This window comes from Belonocnema kinseyi, chromosome 2 (assembly GCF_010883055.1).
Source record: "Belonocnema kinseyi isolate 2016_QV_RU_SX_M_011 chromosome 2, B_treatae_v1, whole genome shotgun sequence".
In the NCBI taxonomy this organism is placed as follows: Eukaryota; Metazoa; Arthropoda; class Insecta; order Hymenoptera; family Cynipidae; genus Belonocnema; species Belonocnema kinseyi.
In genome coordinates this window covers 86,148,069-86,174,912 of record NC_046658.1, presented here as the reverse complement: position 1 = coordinate 86,174,912, position 26,844 = coordinate 86,148,069, and the positions used below count along the sequence as shown (strand labels likewise).

The 26,844-nt window shown below is 30.3% G+C and overlaps 1 protein-coding gene and 1 long non-coding RNA gene across 2 annotated transcripts; both read left to right on the top strand.

Annotated features, from left to right (window-relative positions):
• The first annotated feature begins 10,641 nt into the window (after positions 1–10,641).
• On the top strand, positions 10,642–11,986 carry LOC117167182. Its single transcript, XR_004466363.1, has 2 exons — positions 10,642–10,844; positions 10,927–11,986. It is a non-coding gene; the product is annotated as an uncharacterized LOC117167182 (long non-coding RNA).
• Positions 11,987–12,206: 220 nt separating this feature from the next.
• LOC117182863 (zinc finger protein 208-like) lies at positions 12,207–26,470 on the top strand. The gene is made up of 16 exons (XM_033375974.1): positions 12,207–12,250; positions 12,400–12,539; positions 12,616–12,999; positions 13,570–13,749; positions 13,831–14,007; positions 15,322–15,489; positions 15,574–15,681; positions 20,164–20,322; positions 20,405–20,929; positions 22,005–22,169; positions 22,356–22,511; positions 24,108–24,260; positions 24,341–24,556; positions 25,606–25,818; positions 25,904–26,185; positions 26,400–26,470. The coding sequence occupies exons 1-16, from the start codon at positions 12,207–12,209 to the stop codon at positions 26,468–26,470; spliced, it is 3,141 nt and encodes a 1,046-aa protein (XP_033231865.1).
• The last annotated feature ends 374 nt before the right edge of the window (positions 26,471–26,844 follow it).

Below are 26,844 nucleotides of genomic sequence, written 5' to 3'. Positions count from 1 at the left end.
ATAACTATATAACTAATTGCATTGTATTACTATTTGTGTAAATTTCTTTATAGAAATCAACGGTTTAGTGCAGTCATATATTTTGAATGTTTAGAAAAATAACATGGTTCTCCACAGAAATCAACATGAAACATTTTTGAAATATATAATTTTTTCAAATACATAATTTTTGTTTATCAAATAGTATATTGTGCCCCAAGCAGCAAAATAGTTTTTTTACGGTCGAGCGCGACATTTTGTAAACACGCGAGATCGTAAAAACACTATGGTGCCTTGGCACACGATATTTTATGATTTACGTAACCAGAATATGGGTTTTGAGTTGTATCATAAAATTACGTCTCGAGTTACAGGTTAGTCGAAAGGGACAAGTACTGCGTAACGAATGCGTATGTGTGCGCATAAACTGCGACGGTCAATATAGTTTTTCTGCCTAGGTCGGTAAAGTACCCCATCACCGTTAAAGATCTACTTCGTTGTACCAAATTACGATGAGAAAATAAGGAAACCATACTCGCGTTAGACAAATGTTTTACTGTAAGTTATGGACAAATTTTCGTTCGATGTTTGACGTTTATTTTCTTTTTAAAAATTTTGTAAATTACTTTCGTACCTAGTTGGATCTTAGCTAACTAAAATAATAATATTTAAGCGTTTGTGAAATCAGCTTTCATTTTTCAATTAATAAAAAATGGAATAGTTGATCTTAATTTATTGTGTCTTTATTCCTGCTATCTTAGTATACAAATATGTGTGTTTTCAGTAATAAAAGTAAATGTAGTTACTTGCCAGTAAATAAAATAGTCATTTTCCTGAGATTTAGATTTTTTAAACCTAATATTAATTCAAACATTATTGCCTTTCTAAATTTGGTTAAACTATAAATATTTTTAACTACGAAATAAATATTTTAAAATTGAATTTTAGTAAAGTTGCAGATTGAGAGACTTGCGCGTAGTTTATATGCTACCTAGTTATTTATTATTGCTTCAATATTTAATGCATGCTTCATTAGTGATTGTTTATTGGTACGTATAAAAATAATGCCATACACGAAGAATATTTGCGTGTTAAATTTCACTTTCAGTCATGTAAAATGAAATAGGGTAATATTTGATATGAAAATATCAATGATTAATATAAATTCATTATAATTTAATTCGTAATTCAGTAAGAAATAATACAACTAGATAATAAAGATTACCTGACAGTTGGGTAAAATGAGATGTCAATTACATTACTTTACAGATTCGAACTATTAGTTACAGTTTCAAGCAAAGAAAAAAAATCTATCGCTCTAAATATGTGAATTTTATATCCCAGTCATGCAAAATTTCTTGCGTCAGCAAAAAAAAATATTCTTACTACAACCAGATTTTGTGGAAGGTCATCCACTACGAAACACATCCTTACACAAGTTGTCTTAAACAATTACATTTAATTACAATACATTACATTCAATATAGTCGCAAGCTTTTAACTTTATTAACGCTCTTAAACATCGAAAACGCTGTCCCGTTTCATCGAAATTTATTATTTTAATATTTTATTAATAAACGGGCTTATAAATTTAGATGAAGTAAATAAAAATATCGGATACTTTTTTTCCTAAAAATGTCGTAACCTTAAACTCTAAATTATTTTTTTTTCAATATTTTAAATTTGTGCAAAATTGAACATTAAAAACTTACAAAATAAAATTATATGAAATCTATTAAATTGAATTAGGTTAGAATTTGAGGAATAAAATCAAAAATGTTAAACTATTTTAAATATTTGAATATAGTCTGAAGTCCTACAATATTAACCGAAACTTAAAAATGTTAAGGTTTGTACGGGGGAATTGGCTTTAAACGTCAGCCCTGACAATGTTGACGTCCCTAGTGATTCTCATTTTACCTCACTGTTGTGTAAATACTCTCTTGGTAGAAATGATACATACTGCTTATTTTTTCAAGAGTTCTTATTTTACGTTACATACCATTTCTCGTTTGATTGACTAATAACTATTATTTATTAAATACAGAAGGCATTAACTGGGTGGTAAATCCCGACTCAGGAAGAGTCTAGATTTCAAAGAATCTGGAGCGATGAAAGCCCTAGGATATGTTTTCTGAAGTTTTCCTCTCCCCTGGCCAAATGTCAAGGTGATTACTTCTTATAAATTCTAATGCAGCCGCAAGTTATCACTGGTTGTGATCTGACGACTTGTATTAGCCGGAAAATGAGGAATTCAATGCTAATTTTTTTCAGTGTGGATATGAGTAAGTACGTCGTAGTTCTTGTTTTCATTTTCAATTTTTTTGAAAATTAATTGCATGCTCCTTTGTTATACCTACTTTTTTTAATCTGAAACAGGGTATTCTTTGAATATATAATACAATAAAAATTCTGTACAATTATCAGTAATGATTGTATGATGTATTATTCACCACAAAAATTATAGAATTTTTATACTAATGTTATACATTAACAAATATATGATGCTCTGGTAAAACACTTTGGTAACTTTTGTAACGAATGGAAAGTTATCGATTATTTAAATAATATGAAATTCTACTTGATAAGGATTCAAATCACCGGAAATTATTCATTGTAACTTCCACCTTATTATGTCCAAGATCAACAGCGATCCAAGAGCGAATGGAACTTATTATTGTGGAAATATTTACATTTCTTCTGCAATAATTCTTGTTGCAAGATATTATTTGCATTCGAATTTACTAAATTCGAAAATGTCTTTACTAAAAGTCTAAAATAAAAAATTGCGAGTTAAATTTGTTGAACTTTTAGATCGAGAGACTACAACAAACTAAAAACCTGTAATGAGTATAAAATTTCGGAATCAAAACAGAAACAGGGAAAAAGTATATCATACCACGTGGAATATAATCTGTTATAGGTAATCATTATTAATAATTTGGTGAAGGTTTTTTCCATGATTCCATGTTGCGAAAATTCGAATTTCCTGTATAAAGAAGAAACGAAAGATTTAAATTTATAAAATATACCCTCAACGCCATTGGGTGGGTATAATGTGATTTTGCATGGGATATTATTTAAATCTATATCTGCTTTAAAAGAAGGATTAAAATCAGCGGAAATCGCTATTTGTAACAATCATGTTATAATTTTATAGGTCTGCAGACTAGTAGTAAATTGAAGAAATCAACAGGAAGACAGGATGGTGGGCCAACTACCACTTACATTTCTCTTAGCAATAAGTCGGATGCTAAGACAATCCAATGCGAGATTGATGACCCTTTGGAAATCAAGCGAGAATTCATCGAAGGTATAACTATTATAATTAAAATATCCTTAATGGAACTTTAAAAACGTAATTACATATTACATTTTGTTAAATTTTCAGATCCGTCAAATTTTCGTTCCGTATATATAAATGAAAATGAAATTTTGGAAGTTAGACCGAAACCGCAGACCATTAATGAGCACAAAATTCAGAAAACAGAACTGGAAAGGAAGCACACATGCGAAAAGTGTGCCCGCAGCTATAAACAGAAAAGTCATTTGAATCAACATTTAAAATACGAATGCGACGTTCGGCTCCAGTTCAGATGCAATTTCTGCGCAAAACAATTTAAACGGAAAAGTGACATGCGTAGGCACGTGGGTCAAGTACATATTAAAACAAGCTTACAGACATCGCAATCAAGGTACATTTGCGATACATGTTTTCGAATTTATCGTTCTTTAGGTGGTTTAAATCGACATAAACAAATAGAACATGCAGCTGTGAAACCACAATTTATTTGTGATTTTTGCGGGCATAAAGCGAATAGGAAATGTAACTTGGCAGACCACATTACTTTTCGCCACTTACATAAATCGAAACGAAGTCATGATTGCGACAAATGTTCGCGCAGTTATACTTCCATAAGTTCTTTATATCGACATAAACGTTTAGACCATAAAAAAAAGTCACCAACATAATTCAATTTTCATAATTGCTGAATTTGGTATAATACTTATAGAATAATAAAGTAATTATATCTTAGAAGTGAAATAATAGCTCTGTGTAGTCCCTTTTCTTTATTTTGAAAATGTTTCAAAATTAATTTTATGCTCCTTTCTTTGTCCATACCATGTTAAATGTAAAAAGGGCTCTCTTATGAAAATATGATACAACACAAATTTTGTAGATAATTAGTAATGGCTGTATGATGTATTATTTATTACAGAAAATGGTATAATTTTATTATAATATTATATATTAACTAATAGGGATGTGTGGTACAGGTTGGGACACGGTACATGTTAAGACAGCACGTTTCACTCAATTTCTTTCCACTAATGACATCTGTTATTACTCTCACATATTAGTGTCCATAGTAATACTAATATAGTGAAACTCTGATGTAGAGCCCCCTGATATAGTTCTTCCGAGAATAGACGCCGCGCCGCAAGTCGGAGTAAAAGGAGCTGCGCGGGGTGTGAAGCGGTCGCTCAGCCGTGATCAAACAAAAGCGGAGCGGAACTCAATCGGGTTTGTTCCCCAACACCTCCAGCCCCCAAACCGGTCCAGTATCCGAGTATCACTGTATGTGAAAGAAATAACAGGTGGCACCATTGCAACTGAATAAAGAAAAACGCGCTGTCCCAATCTATACAGTGTCCGAATCTATACGACACTCCCCTATATGATGCTATATTATTTTTTCATCGTCTTTATCGTGTAACGAGTGCATCCATAAATAAAAGTGCAGAAATTAAAGCTTGTGAATTATTTAAATAATATGAAATTGCAGCATGCATTCTTTTAATCTGAATACTTCAATATTTTCTAATGATATAGATATTCAACTGGATAAGGAATCATAAAATCTAAAATTTCTCATTGTAACTTTCAACTTATTATTTTCTAGGTCAACAGCGTTCCAAGAGTGAATTGAAGAAATCAACAGGAAGAGAGAGTGGTGGGCCATATTCGTGTACAACTACTGGCAATAATTCTGGTGCCAAGACTTTAATTAAATACGACCATGATTGCAATTTGGAAATCAAGGAAGAATTGATCCAAGGTATGACTATTAAAATAAAAATATATGGAATTGAATTTTGAAAAAGCAATTGCGCATTACATTTTGTTAAATTTGCAGATCCAGAGACAATTACAGTCAGTAAAGGGACTACATTAAATGAGTCATCATTTTGTACCGTATATTTAAAAGAAGATGATGTTTTGGAAGTTAAGCCCAAACCAGAACAGGAAAAGAAGTACACTTGCGAAAAGTGTGCCCGTAGTTATAAACAGAAAGCTCATTTGAATCGACATTTAAAATACGAATGCGACGTTGGACTGCAGTTTAGATGTAAATTCTGCAATAAACAATTTAAACAGAAATGTAATTTAAGTAGGCACGTGGCTCTATTGCATATTAAAACACGCTCACAGACATCGGAAAAAAAGCTTATTTGCGAAAAGTGTTCTCGTAGTTATCGTTCATTAAGTGGTTTAAATCGACATAAACGAATAGAACATGCAGCAGTAAAACCGCAGTTTATTTGTGATATTTGCGGATTTAAAGTGAATGTGAAAGGTTACTTGGTAAAACATATAGCTGCACACCACTCACGGACATTGAGACAAAGTCATTATTGCGACAAATGTGCGCGCAGTTATACTTGCTCAAGTTCTTTGTATCGGCATAAACGTTTGGACCATGCAAAAAACAAACCACAATTTATTTGCGATTTTTGCGGATATAATACGAAGCAGAAGTCTCACTTGGTCTCACACATGACCAACACCATGCACTGGCGTTGAAATCGGTTACGCATGTTCTCGAAGTTACACAAGATTACGTGCTTTAGGTCGACGCAAACGGCCAGTACATGCAAAAATGAAAAAAAAAAAAAAATTAACGTGCAGTTTTTAAAAGCATATCGTCAATATAATACATAAAATATTATATCCTCATTAAGTTAACAAGGAAATTTTAAAGGAAGGCTACCCAATTTTCAGCCTTCGATCTGATTCATTATGAAGTATGTTTAAGAGCATTCAGAAATAAGGTGCACTTATTTTTTTTATACTTGCCCAAATTTATATTGTGGGGGTAAAAACACCCTTCAAAGTTTTCGAATAATTATTGGAAAAATATAACTTTCAGTTAAATTAATCTTTTAAAAGGCAGTGTGAACTTAGTTTAGACTGAAATTATGTTATTAGATTGCAATAAAATATTGATTCTTAAACCAACATCCCCTTAAACAAAGTTAAAATTTATTTTTGAATGGGTAATGAAGTGGTAAAAAAAATACAATATGCTAAATCCTTTTAAACTCATTTTCAGATTCAAAGAGGGTAAACTACCCTTAATGTAAATCTTAATAGTCTCGAACAATTATAACAATTACAGTTTAATGTTCGAAATGAAAAATTATTTTCAGGACAGGAAACATTGTTGAAATATAAATCATCGCAGTCTACCAGCATCAGGAACCCCTATTCTGATTCCACGGGGTTAAACCTCCCTCAAATCACGTTTCACATTGATGAAGCATTTTAAGCTTTGAAAACTTAAGATTAATTAATTTTTGTGGTTATTTAAATTTTTTAAATCGTTTTGAAACTATTTTAAGTCTCAGAAAATTAGGGATTTTTTTATCAAATGGTGTGTGCGAGTGATTAATAAATAAAGAAATATAAAGTTTATTTCGAACAATCTAGTTTTCATCCATAAAAAAGTTTATTTTGAATACTCTAGTTTCCATCCGTAAAACGATTGTATTTTCTACAAAATATTATAGGAAATAAATCAAATACATTTTTGTAAAATATTGTATACCACAATAATTAATTAGCAACACCTTAAATACTTCATAAATGTGAAACGAGCTTTGAGGATGGTTTAACCCCTGCAGAACCCTTTCTATTTTCAAAATGTTATAATTGTTGCAAATTGTTGCGATTGTCACACATTGTGCAACTGCTAAAATTTTTCAAAACAATACAAATTTACCTTAACGGCAGTTTACCTTCTTTAATCTGAAACTGAGAGTAATATGATATAACGTCTTTTATTTTTTATACCATTCCCAGGCGGAAATATTATGCATAGTTTATATATAGTGTGAAATACTATATAAATCCAAACAGAAAAATTATATATAGTTTATATATAATGTGAAGTTTTATATATAAACTATATATAATATTTCCGCCTGGGTAAAATTTATTTTTTTTTAATACATTTTTTGTAAAAAACAAATGAATATTATACATAAAACTTCACACTGCATATAAACTATATATGGGTCATTCCACGGGAGATTTACCCCCTAATTTTTTTTTGCTTAAAACATTTTTTTTCGTTCTTTGTTGAAAAATATTTGATACGTATTTTTATTTCAATATGATATTCGTCTTAAAAAAAGTGATCGTCTTAACTTTTTTATGACTGAAAAAGTACCTATTTATCAAAAAATTGTCAAACATTTGATCTAATATGCGCCTGATCTTGAGCTTCGAAATAAGCATACTGAAAAATTGCTCCATTGAATTTTCATAAATATATTAGGCATTTTTATAAACAAATAGTGATTGCTAAAAGAGGACCCAATTTTTTTCTTGTTTTTGTGGATTAATATTCCTAATACATTCCAAAATATACTGTAAAAATTTCAAAGTGGAGAAATGAATAGTTATTTAATGATAAATTTTTAGCTGAAGCCGTTAGAGGCTTCAAGCGCGCGTGCGTGTAACAGCAAAAATAAAATTTCACTTGGGTGAAAATCAGGAATTTTCGTGTATGCTAGCCACATGTAGTATTTAACCCCCGTTTAAGGGGATGGTGGTTAAAAAATAAATATTTTACTGCAATCTTATAACATAATTTCAGTCTAAAGTCTAACAAATTTACACTGTCTTTTGAATTATTAATTTGACTGCAAATTTTATTTCTCTAGTAATTATTTGAATTTCTGAAGATACTTCAGAAAGAATAAAATCGGAGAAGGACATTGGTATTACGTTATAATCTATTTTTATTTTACCTCTTTTAGATTACTGATGTAGCACTCGAACTCGATGTCAAACCGCAGAAAGCACTAAATTCATGTTTGCGATTTATCTACTACTTACCAAGTTACGCATCTATATCACCCTATACAAATGCGCTTAATTGGTCGAGTTAAAAATCGATCGAAATATTTTATGGCTATCAAAGTTTACTGTATTCATAACTCGAGCAATCTTCCGTTTTTTCGCATGTCATTTCAATATGCAGACAGTGTTTGGCGTTTTGATACTAGAAGAGACCGAAGCTTACGATAAATTCCTACATATAGAACTTCTGCTTATTCCAATTCTTTTTTGGTCTCTTTCGCTAACCTCTGTAATTTTTTGGCTAATAAAAGAAAATACGAGATAAGATCCGCTGTTTGTTTAGCCTCTGTCAAGTTAAGAGTTTTCCAAAATTTATTGTCGGAAAAAACGTCCTTATATAGATCTGTATAGGTTCCAATGTTGACACATCTTCTTTAAAGAATCTTCATTTTTTGTAATAATCTTATTTTTATTCGTTAATTCTTTCAGTAGTTCCTAAAATTTTTACGCTTGCCGCAATCCCTTATTTGATTTCATATATTCAATGTATTTTCATCATTGTACTTATATTTTTTGCCTTAGGGGAGACTTCCCAAGGCTTTAATAAACTCTGATATAATGTAATCTATGTTTGGAGGTACTATCTTATACTCTAAACATCTTATATTATACATCAATTTTTCTTCGTGTCGTTTAGTGCATTTTTATATTTTGAATGTTTCTGACATTTCGATGTCGATTTCTGTTTTATTTTTTTTTAGATTATTACAAACTGCAGCATGATATGCTGACGTAAAATAAAATCTTTTTTTCTAAGGTTGTTCCTAAGATGTAGTCCATCTTATTGATGTAGGGGAAACATCTATAAAAAGAAAATACCATAAAGTTAAACATGTGAATCATTTAAATAATTTAAAATTGCTATATAATAGTTAATTTTTGAAGACACCAGACCTAACAGCACAATCTTTTTGAAAAATCAATTAGTCTGACAATATTCCGGATGCCAGTAAGTAAATTAAATACGAGAATGACGAACATTTAAAAATTAAGGATGAAATAGTTCAAGGTATGACTAGGTTTTTACTTAAAACATCTCAATGAAAATTATGAAATAAAAAATTGCAGATCACATTATTGTACACTTTTAGAGCAAAAGACGATGGAAGTTATATGTCACAAAACTTACGAACAATACTATACAACATTTCATACCATAGATATAAGAGAAGATTCTATTTTTACGACTGACAAACTAGCGACAAAACAAGCAGAAAAGTCAGGATTCAAAACCGGAAATGAAGTATGAATGCGAAAAGCGTACGCGAGACTATGCCCTAAAAGGAATTTTGGAACGTCGTAAAAAATTTAAATGTGACATCATGCCACAGTTCGGATGTACATTATGTGGCAAATAATTTAAACGGAACAATTATGTGAATAACCGTGCATTAGAAAACAAAACTCAAATACGTCGCTATCAAGGCATTATTTCGATAAATGTGCTCGAAGTTATTCTAGACTAACAGATTCAAATCAACATAAATTTATAGAACATGCAGCGTTGAAACCACAATTTGTTAGTGACATTTGTGGTGAAACAACGAAAGAAAAAGTTGTCTTGTCAAGACATATGACTTTACGATATCTCAAGTAATTTAACAAGTAAAACTTTAATATTTAGAAAGTGTTTAATAATAATTGAAAATGCATAGTCCAAGATGTCTTTTTGTGAAAACTGCTTCATAGGAATCAACGCACAGAGAAAAATGGATGTTTACCCTTATCATCTGGATATTTGAAGTTAGTTTCTGTATATATTAAAGATATAAAATATAGAGCATTCTTATCTCGAAGAATTATTGTAAGAAGAAACAGAATTGGCATCAACCATTTTATTTTATCCCAACAATTTACAGCATTAGTATTAATATTTGGAAACAAAATATTGTTAATCATTTTTCCACAAGTTCTCATATGACAGGAAATGGCATCGAAAGACATTGACTGTAAGCTTCATCAAGCGGCCGACATACGTCTGGCGTGATTTCCTGTACGAGTTTAATAAAAAAATATATTTAAGCCCAATATTTTAACAAGATAGTAGATGTTACGTGTTAATGTATGTATGTTTTGTCGGTACTATTTTATATTTTAAATATTTACTTTTGAACATCCATTTTTCTCCGTGTGGTTTATTGCATTTTTGTGTTTTGAATCTTTTTAAAATTGAGATTAAAAAAAAATATTCACTTAAACCAAGTGCATACTTTTCCACTAACAATAATAAAAACAAGTTCAATGTGTACAATTCCAGTGAAAGAATTTTAATAAATATACAAAATTTCTACAATGTAGATATTTTCTTTTAATTTTTAGATAATTAAAAATAACAGCATGGTGCGCTGACGCAAAACATTCTTTTTTCCTAAAATTATTCCTAAGACATCCGTCTTCTTAATTTAGGCAGAACAGCCATGTCAATAAAATAGCGTAAACTTAGACGTGCAAAACATTGAAATCATTTTAAATTTCCATATAGTAACTGAAAATTTTATTTTTCCAGCTGCAGATTTTAATCCGAAATTTGGTACAAAATCGTTTATTAATTTTTGGAAACACAAGAGAGAAGAGTACAGTTGTCTTTCTCAAAGAAATCTATTGCTTGTAAATTGTTCAACCACTGAAATTGCGTCTGACAATAATCCTGATGCCACGAGTTCAGTTAAGTACGATAATGACGAAACTTTGGAAGTTAAGGCTGAAGTAGCCCAAGGTATGGCTAGTTTCTTATTAAAAAAATATTAATCAAAATTATGAAATACAAAATATCAAGTAACATTTTGCTAAACTTTCAGATCAAGAGGACAAAGAAATTGTATGCCAAAAACGTTATGAAACATACGACACGAAACTGTGTACCTTAGATATAAAAGAATCTTCTGGTTTAACTCTTAAGAAACTACCGACCAAGAAGAAGCAGAAAATTCAAGATACAAAACCGGAAATGAAATATAAATGCGAAAAGTGTGCGCGAAGCTATAGAACCAAATATTGTTTGAATTATCATCAAAGATTCGCATGCGACGCCACGCCCAAGTTCAAATGTACATTTTGCGACAGGCGATTCAAACGGAAAAGTCACGTGAGTCGCCACGTTGATTTTGTACATCTTAAAATAAATGAACTAACGTCGAAAACGAGGCATTTTTGTGACAAATGTTCTCGAAGTTATATTTGGCCAAATGATTTAACTCGACATAAACGTTTAGAACACGGAACAGTTAAACCACAATATGATTGCGATATTTGTGATTATAAAGCGAAAGAAAAAGCTAACTTGTCAAAACATATAACGTCACGTCATTTCAAGTTATTTAATACGTGAAGCTTTAATATTTGTAAAATTTATAATACTAATTGAAAAATAAAAAAGAAATTATTTTATTTCAATATTTAGGGAATTTCGAATACAAATTGAAAACTTTAGTTTTCAAGATTACTTTTCCTGAAAATGTCTTTATAGGAATTAATGGCTAAGTGCATTTTTATTTTTTAAATCTTCAGGAAAATAACTTTTATAATATATAATTACATAATTATATTGAATAATTAAATGCCTTTTAAATTAAAATTAAATTCACGGTAATACAGTTGTGTATGTTAACAAACTGCGGAGAAAATGGAAGCAGAAAATTGAAGAATCAGAAGAAGTAAGCATGCCACAAGTATGTATGATGTTATCCACAGAAAATTAATTTGAATTTTAATAAAAAATACCGTTTCGGCTTCAGGCCACAATTAATATTTAAATTCTGCGAAAACCCAACTGTAATTATATCTTATATCTTGCTTTAAATATTGAAGTTTTGTGAACTGAATCGTAACTAGTAATAAAAAGAAATAAATGCATTCGATTAAAAATTAGTAATTCATTTATATCATTGCATTGTACTAATATTACTGCTTTTTCGACCATTTAGTTTAAGCGCTTGGTAAGTATTAAACTTTCAAAAAAACCCATTTCCTTGGAACCATGTAGAACGAAGTTTTGCAGAATGCTCTTCAAATTTTAATCAGTGAATTTTTACTGAGAATCAGTAACTGGCACATTTTTAGTAAACTTCTACAGAATAGGATGAAGAGAAATCAGAATAAGATTTATCTAACCGTTGAAAAGCTGTAACTGGAATTTTTCTGATATTTTCAGCTCAGCAGAATCCAAAGAAATTAAAGAGAAATTTCAAGAGAGCAAGAGGAAGGCCAAAAGGTGGACCATATTTTTGCTCTCTCTGTGGTGAAACATTTGAGTACAAAGTTGACTTTTCAAGACATCATAGAGTAGTTCACAATGCACAGCCCACAAGCAATAAAATAGAAGCTGATGGCAATTCTGATCATAAAAATATTACTTACACGATTGACTACGACCAGGGCGAAACGTTGGAAATTAAAGATGAAATTATCGAAGGTAAAGCTTTGTGCTTCTACTAAATCTTTTGTTGATAAAAGTGCATAAAAAACTTCACATTTTATTGAACTTTCAGTTCCAGGAAGTTCTTCAATAAAAAGCATAAAACCAGCCAATAATAAAGAATATCACTTGAAAGAATGCACTGTTGATATAAGAAAGAACGAAAAGCTGATTGCTTCCAGGATGCGTCAGCTGAAATACCAGCAAAATATTAAAAAATCTGAAAAGCAAGTGAAAAAGAAATACGAATGCAGCAAATGTGGCCGATGTTATAGCTATATGCGAGGTCTGAAAAGCCATCAAAGATACGAGTGCGATGCAATACCACAATTTACGTGTTTGGTATGCAATAAAAAATTTAAACAAAAGAGTGTTCTACGTCGCCATGTGGGTCAAGTACATCTGAGTTTGAAAGAAGCCATTGGGACATCGAAAACAAGGCATAATTGTCACGAGTGTAATCGGAGTTATATTTCTGTAGATTCCTTAAATCAACATAAACATTTAGAATACATATCACTGAAAGATGAATTTGTTTTTGGCAATTGTGATTATATACCGAATAGCAAAGAAACATTGTCAAATCCTTTTACGTCACCCTTAACTGTTTATTCTGATCTTCAAAGGCCTAACATCTAGTTAAACTCGAATGTAAAGTTTTCATCAGAATTCGTATTCTCTAATCTAAAGAAGGTTTAGTTATATGTCAAGAAATGTTTGTGCTTCAAGAAGCACTGATCTTACTTCTTGTTAATAAACTAATATTTATGCGTTCCATATATACATCAATTGTAGATTTTTTTAGATAATCCTTATAAAAAAGGTTGAGACCCGTAGAAGTTCCATACATTTATTTTAACAACAGTTTTTTTTATTTAAAGGCAAAAGGCCTTACGGGGTAAAGTGATTTCTAGGTTTAATAATTAAATTATATTTAATTTAATTTCACACAATTTTCTTTAATTGGAACTTTAAGGTTTGCAGGATAATGAGAAAAATATCTAACCTACTATCCTCCGATTTGCAGATTATCATAGTTACATGCTTCAATATAATTCTGGGATTTCGAAGAACCAAGGGACAAAAGATAATCGTTTAAAAAAGGATAAAATAGACACCAAAATAAGTTCGAATGAAAAGGATTTGACGTTTACACTAAAATACCGCAAAGAAGGAAGTTCGGAAATCAAGGAGAAAGTCATCAAAGGTGAAGCTTGGAATTCTTAGTTAATATATTCAAAAAAGTGTAAAATGAAAGACTTCAAATAACTATTTATTCAAATTTCAGGTGAAGGAAGTTGTTCAAATAGAGACATGGAACCAAGTGACAATCTGAAATATTTGTCTCGTATAAAAAGGGATGATACCTCAGCTGTTTACAAGATTGCACCAAAAAAGATGCAGAAAATACGAGATTCTAAAGCTGAAGCGAAACAGCAGTATAAATGCGAAAAATGCGCTAGAAGTTATAGCCAACAAAAAAATTTGAATCGTCATAAAAAATACGAATGCGGCGGAATTAGAATGTTCGTGTGTGAATTTTGCTTTAATCGCTTTAAATACAAAGATTACCTTCGTCGACATATAGATCGGATGCATCTGAAAACAGACACAAATATATCGGAAAGAAATTATAATTGTGACCAATGTAGTCGAAGTTATCGTGTCTTAAGTAGTTTAAATCGACATAAACGATTAGATCACGTAGAATTTAAACAGCAAGTTCAATGTAATGATTGCGGCTTTGCATCAAGCCATAAACAAAACTTGTTGAGGCATATCCGTTTACGCCATCTGTAATTATATATGCCAAGTAACATCAGACTTTTGTAGGATTTATTGCAGTTTCAGTTTAAAGTTTTTATCCGATTTTTTGATCGACACGCGTTTCTGTTCTCAATAAGAAAAACAAGTTCAATGTGTGCAATTCAAGTTAAATGTTTGCGATTTAAAAAATAATTATAAGTCGTGTTTCATTTCATGTTAACAAATAATGTCACCTGTTAATAAATATATACGATTTCTGCAATCCGGGTATATTCTTTTAATTTTTATATGATTAAAAAGAACAGCATGAATAGGTTAGCAAACATGTACAAGCTAAACTGTAGTCTTGAATTTATTGTCTAGATAATTAATACTGAACATTGGAGTAAACTGCAACGAGAAAACAAGAAGTTTCGGGGTATCTTATGTTAGATCATGACAGACAGCCAATGTTAAATTCATATAACAAATTGTGGATACCAAAAACGTATTGAAAAGTAGTACATTTTTTTATCAAGACTTAAGACCGATCAAACTGTTTCAGCAGGGATACATTTTGCTATAAGTTGTTTAATATTATAGCTTATTGGGTCAAGGTTTACTGCATGATGTTTGTGCTCGACTGTATTTTTTTTGTGAAAAGTCGAATCACTTTAGAAATAGAAAAACAAAGATTTATATTATATTTTTCATACGCCATCAAGTAATGTGAAGCGATTGTCTATTGCTTATACTTTCAGAAATGATTTATGTGCCTTTAATTCCATGTGATTTTTATAGGAGTGTTTTTTTAGTAAATCGGACTCAAAATGCTAAAAAGTAACCTTGTTATTACTTGCGCGCCTTAGCCGCTAGTATTTGTAATGTATGCTACAAAAAAAATCCTCTAAGAATCACCTGGAATTGTTTAAAGAACAGAAAAACTGCCTGGCTGTTATTATTTAAACGTGTCCGCTAAGGATTAAAATAATCGAAAATTACTCATTGTAACTATCACCTTATAACTTTCTAGATAAACAAAAGTCCAAGAGGAAATCAAAAAAGTCAACAGGAAGAGGGGATGGTGGACCATATTCTTGTACAACTACGAACATTTCTTCTGACAAAAAGTCTGGTACCAAGACTTTAATTGAATACGACATTGACGAAACTTTGGAAATCAAGGAAGAAATTATTGATGGTATAAACAGCTCTTAAATCAAAATTTCTTAACTAAAAGTATGAGATAAAAACTTAAAAAGGACACATTTGTTCAATTTTTCAGATTATGAATCTGCGGAAAGCCAGAAACCTATTCAAAAGTACGAATCAAAATTGTTTGCCGTAGGTATCAGAGAACATCGTGATGTTTTAGCATATAAGTGCGATAAGTGTGCGCGAAGTTATGCCCGCAGAACAAGCTTGTTTAATCATAAAAAATTCGAATGCGACAACACGCCACAGTTTAAATGTGAACTTTGCGACAAACGATTTAAACGGAAAAGTAATGTGAGTCGCCACGTGGGTGATGTGCATCTTAAAAAAAACTCACTGACATTAAAATCAAGGCATAAATGTGACAAATGTCCTCGAAGTTACATTTGGCAAGGGGATTTAAATAGACATAAACGCTTAGAACATGCGCCAATCAAACCACAATTTATTTGCGACTATTGTGGCCTAAAAACGAATCGGAAGTTTGTCTTGTTAGAACATATTACTATACAACATCTCAAGAAACGCAATACGCGAAACTCTAATCCTGAGAAAATTACTATTTCTAATTAAAAACATTCCTATTTTTTGTGATAACCTAAGAATACGTTTTGTGAAAATGTCTTCATAATATATAGTCAACGATTTAGTGTATTTATGTTTTAATCATATTCCGAAGGGATAAATCGACTCTGTACAGCAATCACCGTGAATCATTTTTCAATGTTAAATTTATTAAAATACATGCAGTTTATTTTTAGAAAATCATTTCCTATTTTTTGGCCATTTTCTATTTTATTTACTAATGAATATAATAATAATTAATACTCTCAACGATAAAATACAAGAAGTGTAGGTACATGAAATATTTAAAGAATTAAAGATAAGAAATAAAGGGAAATTTCCTCCTATCTAAACTTGCATGTCCTTCATTACTTAAAGTATCAAAATAACCCTTTTATTTACGGTCCCTTTGTCCATACACACTAATGAAATAGTAAGAAGCCCTTTATTAATAATTTCATCGCGCCTACTGTTTCTCCATTATGCTTTCATTCACTTTCGGCTCAAAATAGAACACCTTGAGACTTATTGTGCCTGTAATAAGGCTTATTAAGTCTAATTAGTAAGGCTTACTAAGCGAATTAGTACGTTTGGAAAAAAAATTCTTCATTCAATAAGATCGTCTATTTGATTAAATTTGGCAGATTTAGAATAAAATTTTAAGTGAGGAAAGTTTGTGTTACGGGAATGCAGCTCTTATCCAAATCCAACCTTAACTATATTTTTTTGTAGAGCCTATAGTCTCCACGAAATTTTGTTCTTCATTGTAATAAACGCATTCTATGACTGAACTAACAAAAATGTTGTTTATTCCACTAAATATTTTTTCGTCACTAAATATACTTTCTGTCAACTTGATATTAATTGAAACTTTAATGCATGATCTGTTTATGACTGCGAATCTTCTTAATTCATAAAAAATTGGTATACTTCTAAACATCAAGCAACACAATGAAGGGATCTGCATGGTTGAAATATTTTCAAATTGTAACATAGTAAGAATGTTATTTTTCCAGATCAACAAAATTTATGGAAAAACAACCAGAAGTCCGAAGTATATATAGTAGTAATCTTTAATTTTAAAAAGTAGACTATTCTTGAACATACAGAGAAATCTCTTATCTAAATGTGCTTTATGCTTCATTAATTAAGGTATAAAAAGAACCCTTTTATTTACGGTCCCTTGGGTATACAGACTAATGACATAGTAAGAAGTCCTTTATCAATAATTCCACAGACGACTGTAAAATCCATAGTTCAATAATGCTAATAATCAATGCCCATTACATTGTCTAATCTTTAAAAATTGAAAGCCTGCAATGTTAACTTAAATCACTACTGTAAATGTGTTATTTTTTTTAATTGTCACGAACTTAGAGTATAACGTCTACTTTTTCCCCATTATTTTTTGACTCACTTGTGGCTCAAAATTTAAGTGGGCAAAATTTGTGTTATGGATGCAGCTCTTATCAAAATCCAACCTTACCCACATTTTTTTCAGAGCTAATAGTCTTTACGAAATTTTGTTGTACATGTAATAAACACATTTTATGGCTGAACTAACAAAAATCTTGTTTATTCTACTAAATATTTTTCCAGGTGTGGTTTACTATGAACTCAGAGCGTAAGTGCTTACTCAAGCAAATGATAAGCGACTTCTTACTACTATAAATGTACGATGAGATAGATATTTTCTGTCAACTTAACATTCATTCAAACCTTAATGCACGATTTGCTTACGAACGTTAATGTTTTTAATTGCATAAACAATTGATATATTTCTAAACATTAAGCAACTTAATTTAGGCGTTTGCATCGTTCAAATAATTTCGTATTGTAACACAGTAAGTAAGGATTTTATTTTTCCAGATCAACAAGGTTTTTGGAAAAACAACCAGAAGTCCGAAGTATATATAGTAGTAATCCTTAATTTTGAATAGTATGGCTAAAAAGTGGATAATTCTCGAACGAGTAAAGGAGAAACTTCGGGACATATAATTATAAATTATGACAAAGAACAAATTTTAAATTGACGTATTTATATCCGTCTCTTAATCAGAATATTTCAATCTTCTATTATGCAAATAATGTCCAAAAATAATATCGTCTGCTTTGTATTGTTATTTATAATTGATTCAGGGTTTAATGCACGGTGTTCGTAGTCCTCTATCTTTGTTATGTGTGAAAATTCAAATATCCTTAGAAACAGAAAAATAAATGTTTCTAATGCCATTAAGTGATGAAATGTATTTATGTTTGGGTTATGATTTATATCTATACTGCTAGAGGATAAGGATTATGATCATGGAAAATCAATAATTGTGACTTTCACCCTATAATTTTTTAGACCAAAACAAAAATTAAGTCAAAGAGATCGACAGGAAGACATGATGGTTGGCTATATACATGTACAGCTACTGAAATTCCGTCTGTCAATAATTCTTGTCCCAATATTTTAATTCAATATGAAAATAATGAAAATATATAAATCAAGGAAGAAATCATTCAAGGTATGACTATATTTGAGTTCAAAACATCTTAATCAAAACCATTAAATACAAAATTAAATACTACATTGTGTACATTTCTATATCAAGGGACGAACGAAATTACAGACCATAAACTTAATAATATAAAAGAAGATAATAGTTTTTCTTTTAACAAACGGCGGACGAAGTTGAAAAAGAAAATTGAGGAATCAAACCCGGAGAAGAAATACAAATGCGAAAAGTGTGCTGGAATCTATAAACAGAAACAAACCTTGACTAATCATAAAAAATTCGAGTGCCATGTCATACCACAGTTCGGTTGTAAATTTTACAGCAAAAGATTTAAACATGAACATCACCTTATGCGACACATGCACCAAGTATTTTTAAAAACGTCTGCAAAAATTCCGAAAATGATGCATAAATGTGAAAAATGTTCTCAAAGTTACATGAGGGTTAGAGATTTAAATCGATATAAAAAACGTGCAAAACATGCTGCACTGAAAACAAAATTTATTTGCGACCATTGCGGCAACTCATGTTCACGGAGTTACGATTCACTAAGGTATTTGATTCGACATGAACGTTCAAAACATGCTGCAATTAAATGCCATTTATTTTCGATTATTTTGACTATAAAATTAATAAGAAAAGTAGCTTGGCAAGTCACATAACTTCACGTAACGTATAGACATCGAAATTAAGACATAAAAGTGAAAAATGTTATTAAAGTTAATTCTGTTATTTAGTTTATATCGACAGGAACGTTTATAATATATACCTTTTAAACAAAAATTTATTTGCGACCATTCTTTTAAAACGCATGAGTAATCTTAAAAACAAAACTAAAAGAAAATATTACATGTTGAAGCATATATTTTTATATCATACTATGAAATAAAAAAGAGTAAGCTGCAGTATTCAATAAATGTTATAGCTCTAATATTGGTTTCTGTATCACATCACTTTAGGTTTATATTCTGTAGTGACTATTTTATTAACTATTTAGATTTTGAACTTCTTTGTATGAAATCCGTAGCTTAAAAATCTTAATGATCAATGGCCACATACATTTCTTATTCTTTCAGGATTTACAAATTGCAATATTAAGAGTTGTCTCTTAAATTATTTTACGTATGCTAGACAAGCATCATCTACATATCGTAAAAATACATTTCGTGAGAAAAGTGTTATTCAGATCTTAAAAAATGTAATATCGTACTTTTCTCCGAAATTCTAGAAAGGCTTGCAGCACAAATGTAAATATGCAGTCAGAATACTTCTTCATCTAAGAGCACAAGTGTTTACCCAGAAATGAACGTTTAGGCTCGTAATTCTAGTAAGATGTTTAGATTAAAAAGTACTGGTAAATAATTGTGTTTAATACCATCTTAATAGAATGATAATAGTTTTGTGTTCTAAAAAACTTTCTTTCTTTTTCCAGTTGCTTTCACATTAACAGCATGCATGGTTCTTTTATGATTGTCCGTATTCTTAAATCTCAAAAATGGGATACTTCCAACCAGTGGGAGATTATAAGCATACCGGTACAACCAGCATATTCACAAATGCTTTTTAATTCAAAATGGCATATTTCATTTTGCTAGGTCACCTGAGGGAAGAGCTTAATCTTATTCCTGAAAGAAATCAATTCGAAGAAAAGTTTATAACTGCTGATATTTCTTCTGGCGATTATTCTGTTTCAAAGACTTTCATTAAATATGAAAGTAACGAAACTTTCGAAATCAAGGAAGAAATCCTCCAAGGTACGACTAATTTTGTAATCAAAATATCGTATTTGAAACCATGAATTAAACATTTTAAATTTACATTTAAGTAAAGTTTCAGATGAAGAATCTTCCTGGAAAGAAGTGACACACCAAGAAAGTATTAAAACATATGATTCAAAATTGTCTTCCCTAAATATGAGAGAAACTGATAATGTGACTTCGAAGAAGAAAGTTAGTTGCCAAAAAAGGCAGAAAACTAAGGATTCAAAACCGGAAAAGATGTACAAATGCGAAAAGTGTGCTCGAAGCTATACACAAAGACAAAATTTGTATCGTCATAAAAGGCTCGTTTGCTACGTCAATCCAAGAATTCAAGAAACAAAACAAAAATCGCAACAAAAGTTCAAGTGTGAAAAGTGTACTCGAATCTATAAATGGAAATTTAGTTTAAATTTTCATCAAAAGTACGAATGCGATGTCACCCCACAGTTTCATTGTGAACTCTGTGGCAAGAGCTTTAAACAAAAAGGTGCCTTGAATCGCCACTTGGGTATTGTGCATATTAACACAAATCCATACCTCAGTGTGGCCATTAAATCACAATTTATTTGCGATATTTGTGGCCACACAGCGACAGGAAAAGGTATCTTGTCGAGACATATAATTTCACGTCATCGCAAGTAATTTGACACGAGAAACTTCAAGCAATCATAGTCACTTTTGCTTTAATTGCTTTCAATACAAAGATTACATTGTTCATCGTATAGATGGATCAATTTGAAAAGAGATGCAAATATTATATCGAAAGGAACTTATTGTTGTAACCAATGTAGTCGAAGTAATTGTGCCTTAAATAGTTCAGATTGTGATTTTATATCGATCCTCAGAAAAAAGTTGAGACCTATCCGTTTACGTAATTTTTCATTATATAGCCCGAGTATCATCAAACATGTAGCATTTAGTACAATACTAACGTAATTTTTACTTTAATGCACTTTATTAATTTTTTAACCAGTTTGACATGTACTGCTGCAGTTAACCATTTTTTGCGGTCTTAAAAGTAATGATTATCATGCTAGATTCCGTGTTAAAATTAATGCAATTACTCTTCACGAAATCCCATCAGCGAAATGTAGCTAGTTACTAATTTATATTTATGCAAATCATGATTATATACATTGTAAACAAGTTAATAAATATAATATATCTTTGCGATCTAGATACCTTCTTTCCATTTCCACTTGATAACGAATAATATCATAATGTCTCGAAGTAAAATAAAATTTTCTCTGTTTTCTAAGCTTAGAAGAAATGAACAATTTAAGCTATAAGCTTACCTTTGCGTTTGTGTAGATTATTAATGCAAAAAGTGGAATATCCTTGTACGAGAAAACGAGATATTTCTGGACATGAAATATTCAAATATGGCGAATAAAATTTTTTAAGTTAATATATTTACAACTTGCTTTTAATCTGAATACCTCAATCTTGTATGGTGAAAATAATGTGCAAATTGAATGTAGTTTGCTTTGAATTACCGATTTCTCCCCTTAGAAATAGTAAACAAAAAAATATTTAAAATAAAATATTTCTGTAATGCTATTAAGGAACGAAATGGAGTTGTGTATGGTGTCGGTTTTAAATCTATATCTACTTCAGGATAAGGATTACGATCACGGAAAATTAATAGTTGTAATTTTCACTCTATAATTTTCTAGTTCAAAAAGCCAAGATTGAGTCGAGGAAATCACCAGGAATAATGGCTACTGGACCATATTCTTATCCAGCTACTGAAATTTGTTTGGGCAATAATTCTGGTGCCAAAACTTTAATTGAATATATAAATGATAAAAATTTGGAAATCAAGGAAGAAATCATCCAAGGTATGGATATGTTTGTAATAAAAACATCTTAATTAAAACCATAAAATAAAAAAATTTAAATTTCATTTTGATTAATTTTCATATCAAGACATGATATGTTAAATGTTAGAGGTAAAAAAGGCAATAAAAAATATGAGTCAAAATTTTGTAGCGTATATATATGAGACAATGATCTTTTGGTTTTAGATAAACTGCCGACCAAGAAAAAGCAAAACATTGAGGATTTAAAACAGGAACCAGAAAATAAATACAGATGCGAAAAGTGTGCGCGCAGATATAAGTGGAAAAAGCATTTGAATCACCATGTAAAATACGAATGCGACGTCATTCCACAGTTCACATGTAAATTCTGCGGCAAACAATTTAAACGTAAATTTAACTTAAATACCCACATGCATTACATGCATATTAAATCAAATTCACAGCAATAACGAAACATGATGGCGACCAGTGTTCTTCATTTAATTTAGTGTAATTAAGTACGCAAAATTTGTAATCTTATGAAAATTCTACCTTATACTATCTAGTATTATTTTTCCCGAGCCGCGCATTCCTTATTCTACAATAAGTAAAGGTGCGTCTGATATGTCGCTGCGTAAAAATCACTGCATTATACAGAAAATCGATTGTTAATGCATTTTTATTTTTTGAAAAATCGTAACATGTGAGTTTATACTCCATCAATATCAATGAATAACTTTTGTCAAATATTGAATTGGTTAACAGATATTTTGTTTCCTTGTAAAAATATGGGGATGAGAAGGTATATGTCGACATTTAATTATGCAAAGACTCCTAATCATTCATTATGTACTATGAGAAGTTATTACGTTTTCCATTATCGTAAATTAGCGAATGTTTTCTGTACTCAGTTAATAAAATACTATTTTCTTTCAATACTTAGATACCTCTTTCAACTTGACATTAATTTAACATTTACTGCTGCATAATCAAATAAAATTCAAAATATTAAATAAAATTTGAGAGTAATAATTCTGGCACAAAGATTCTTATTTAAATCGCCAAGGAAGAAGCCGTGAAAATAAAAGAAGAAATTATCGAGAGTATGACTTCAGTCGTATTAGAACAATTTCAAGCAAACCTATGAAATAAAAAGTTGAATATTTAGTTTTGTTAAATATTCGGATCAAGAGACGAAAGAAGTTACAGGTGAAAAATACAATAAAAAGTACGAATCCAAATTGTGTATTTTAAGTATGAGAGATGATGTTTTGGCTACTGAAAATAAACTGCAGAGTCAAAAGACGCAAAAAGTTTAGGATTGAAGACTGGAAATGAATTACACATGTAAAAAGTGTGCCCGAAGCTACTGATAGAAATGTTCTTTGCATAGTCATAACAAATTCGAGTTCGACGTCATGCCGTAGCTCAGATGTACATCTGTGGCAAATTATTTAAACAAAAATGCAAAATTGGTAGCCACATAAATCAAGTGTACCTTAAAACCAACTTAAAGACATCGTAAACGAGACATCATTGCGAAAAGTGTTTATTTATTTTTTGAAGATTCCGAAAGAGTACATTTATTCTTCATCGATATCAATAAATTATTTTATAAAATACTGAATTTGTTAACAGCAATTTTTACACCTCCTGATTGGACCTTAAGATTAAGGTGCCTTGATTATTGTTGTGCCGACATTCATCCACGTAGTCTTTTTAGGATTGATTATTGACTTAAAAAATTATTCTGTTTTCCGCTAATATAGCTTAGCGAAAATATTCTCTTCTCGGTTGACAAAATAACTATTTTTCAGAAATTTAGATACCTTTCTTTAACTTAATATTAATCTAATATTAAATACTGCATGATACATCTATGGGTACATTCAAAATACAAATGTAAACGTTTAAGCGTGTTAATTATTCCAAAAAACTTAAATTGCAAGATAATTATTAAAAATTTTATTTCTGTAGACCAAGAAACATTTGTCAAGGTGGAAGATGGACTACATTCATCGTTCCACTATACAACAATTGAAATTTCTTCTCACAATAATTCTGATGTCAACACTTCATTTGAGTACTGCAATGCCGACATTTTGGACATCAAGCACGTAATCATCCAAGGTATGTCTACATTCGCAATAAAAACATCGTAACTAAAATATGAAATAAAATATTTTTAATTAATTTTGGTAAATTTTTAGATCAAGAGCCGGAGGAATTTACGGACAAAAAAATTGCGAAATTAATACAGGAACCGGAAAATAAATACAAATGCGAAAAGTGTGCCCGCAGATATAAGTGGAAAAAGCATTTGAATCAACATCTAAAATATGAATGTGACGTCATGCCACAATTCGGATGTCAATTTTGCGGGGATCTATTTAAACGAAAGAGTATCTTGAATAGACACGTCAATCGTATACACCTTAATTCAAATTTACGAGAATCGAAATTAAATCATAAATGCGACAAATGCTCACTAATTTATAATCGGTTAGAAAATTTAAATCGACATAAACGTTTAAGACACTCTACTATAAAACCAAAATTTATTTGTGACTATTGTGGCCGCGAAAGTAAATGGAAAAATCACTTGTCAAGACATATTACTTCCTTTCATAGCAAAGAATTTAGGACACAATAGTTTTAGCATTAGGAAATGTATACTTAATAATATTAAATGCTTTTCTTCCTGACATTAAATAGCTGTGTACCTAAGATTTCTCTATTTGGGAATCACAATATTATTACTCTATTGTTAAATACATTTTTTTTTAAGATTCTGACTTACGAATCACTTTTGTCAAATGATGAATTTTCTGTTATGTACATTGTTAATTTGATGCATACATTTTGTATATTTCGTGAACAATATACGAATGAGAGGCCGCAGCTTGATGATATAAGGCAATCGAATAAAAGTTTTCGACACTTGTGATTAGAAAACAAAAGACAAATGTTAGTTGTTTGATTTTATGTTAATAAAATAAATTTCGAATTTTTTAAGATTCTGAAACAGATTCTCCATCAATATCAATAAATTTATTCCATAAAATGCTGAATTGGGTACCAGCTATTATCATTTTTTGGAAAAAAAATATGCCCATGAGGAATGTCAAACAATTTTGTACATACACTTCCTGGTTGGACCTTAAGATCAGGATGCCGTCATCATTGCTGTGTCAGCATTTATTTTCGTAATCTCTCTTTATGATGCATATTTACTATAAAAAATAATAATTTTTTTCACTAATGTAGATTAACGAAAATACCTCTTCTCAGTTAATAAAATAACTATTTATCAGAAATTTAGATATCTTTCTTTAACTTAATATTAATCTAACATAAACTACTGCATGATACATCCATAGGTACAGATAAAAATACAACTATAGAAACTTAAGCCTGTTAATTATCCCAGTAATTTTAAATTGCAACATAATTATTAAAAATTTTATTTTTACAGATAAAAAAACTTCTTTAAAAACAACTATACGAGGAAAAAGAAATGTAAAATATCGAAAAGGAACCGAAGGTGAGATGCATACTTCTTTTCAATGTGTTTATTTTTTGGAATATAAACCAACTAGTGAAAATTCTTCTGACAATTTTGGTGCCAAGACGTCAATTGAATACGACCATAATGAAACTTTAGATATCAAGGATGAAATCTTCCAAGGTATATTGATTATCTTCCCAATTAAAAGATCGCATCTAAAACTATGACATAAAATATTAAACATTGTATTTTGGTAAATTTTCAGATCGAGAGTCGAAAGAAGTTACGGGCCAAAATCTCGAGGAAAAATATGTTGTAAGACCGGAACTAGAAAAGAAATACAAGTGCGAAAAGTGTGCACGCAGATTTAAATGGAAAAAGCATTTGAATCACCATCTAAAATACGAATGCGGTATTATTCTACAGTTTACATGTAAATTCTGCGGCAAACAATTTACAAGGAAAAGAAACATGACTCGCCATGTGGCTCTTGCACATCTTAAAACAGAATTACAGCCATCGAAAATGAGGCATAATTGCGACCAATGTTCGCGAAGTTACATTTGGCTAACACATTTACATCGACATAAACGTTTAGAACACTCAGCCATAAAAAAACAATTTATTTGCGACTATTGTGGTCACAAAAGTAATTGGAAAAATCACTTGTCAAGACATATAACTTCATTACATTTCAAGTAATTAAGTAAACGACACTTTAAACATTAGGAAATTCGCACTAAATAATATTGGATTCGTAGGTCGTAGGTTGATGATAATCGGCAATGAAAGAAAAGTTTTCGACGCTTGGGATCGTAAAAGAAAATGCTAAGGTTAATTGTTTTGTTTCATGTTAATAAATTTATTTTTATTTTTTTAAGATTCTGAAAGAGTGCATTTATTCTCCATCAATAACAGTAAATTAATTTGGTAAAATTCTGAACTGGTTTACAGCTATTATGAGTGTTAAAAAAAAATATAAATGAGCTATAGGGATCAGTTTTATATACAAACTTCCTGGCTTGAAATTAAGATTAAGGTACCGTGATCACTGCTGTCTCAACATTTATTTTCATAATGTCTCTTTATGATTTATTATTTACTATAAAAAATTATTACTTTTTTCACTAACATAGATTAAGGAAATTTTTTCTTCTCAGTTAATGAAATAACTATTTTCGGAAATTTAGATACCTTCCTTTAATT

Bases quoted from the DNA above. Each gene is read 5' to 3' on its own strand.
- LOC117182863 (XM_033375974.1), top strand. From the start codon at position 12,207: ATGAAGAGAAATCAGAATAAGATTTATCTAACCGTTGAAAAGCT. The intron at 15,682-20,163 runs GTGCGCGAAGTT...TCATTTTGCTAG, and splicing joins AGCATATAAGTGCGATAAGT to GTCACCTGAGGGAAGAGCTT. The intron at 24,557-25,605 runs GTATACACCTTA...TTATTTTTACAG, and splicing joins CTTGAATAGACACGTCAATC to ATAAAAAAACTTCTTTAAAA.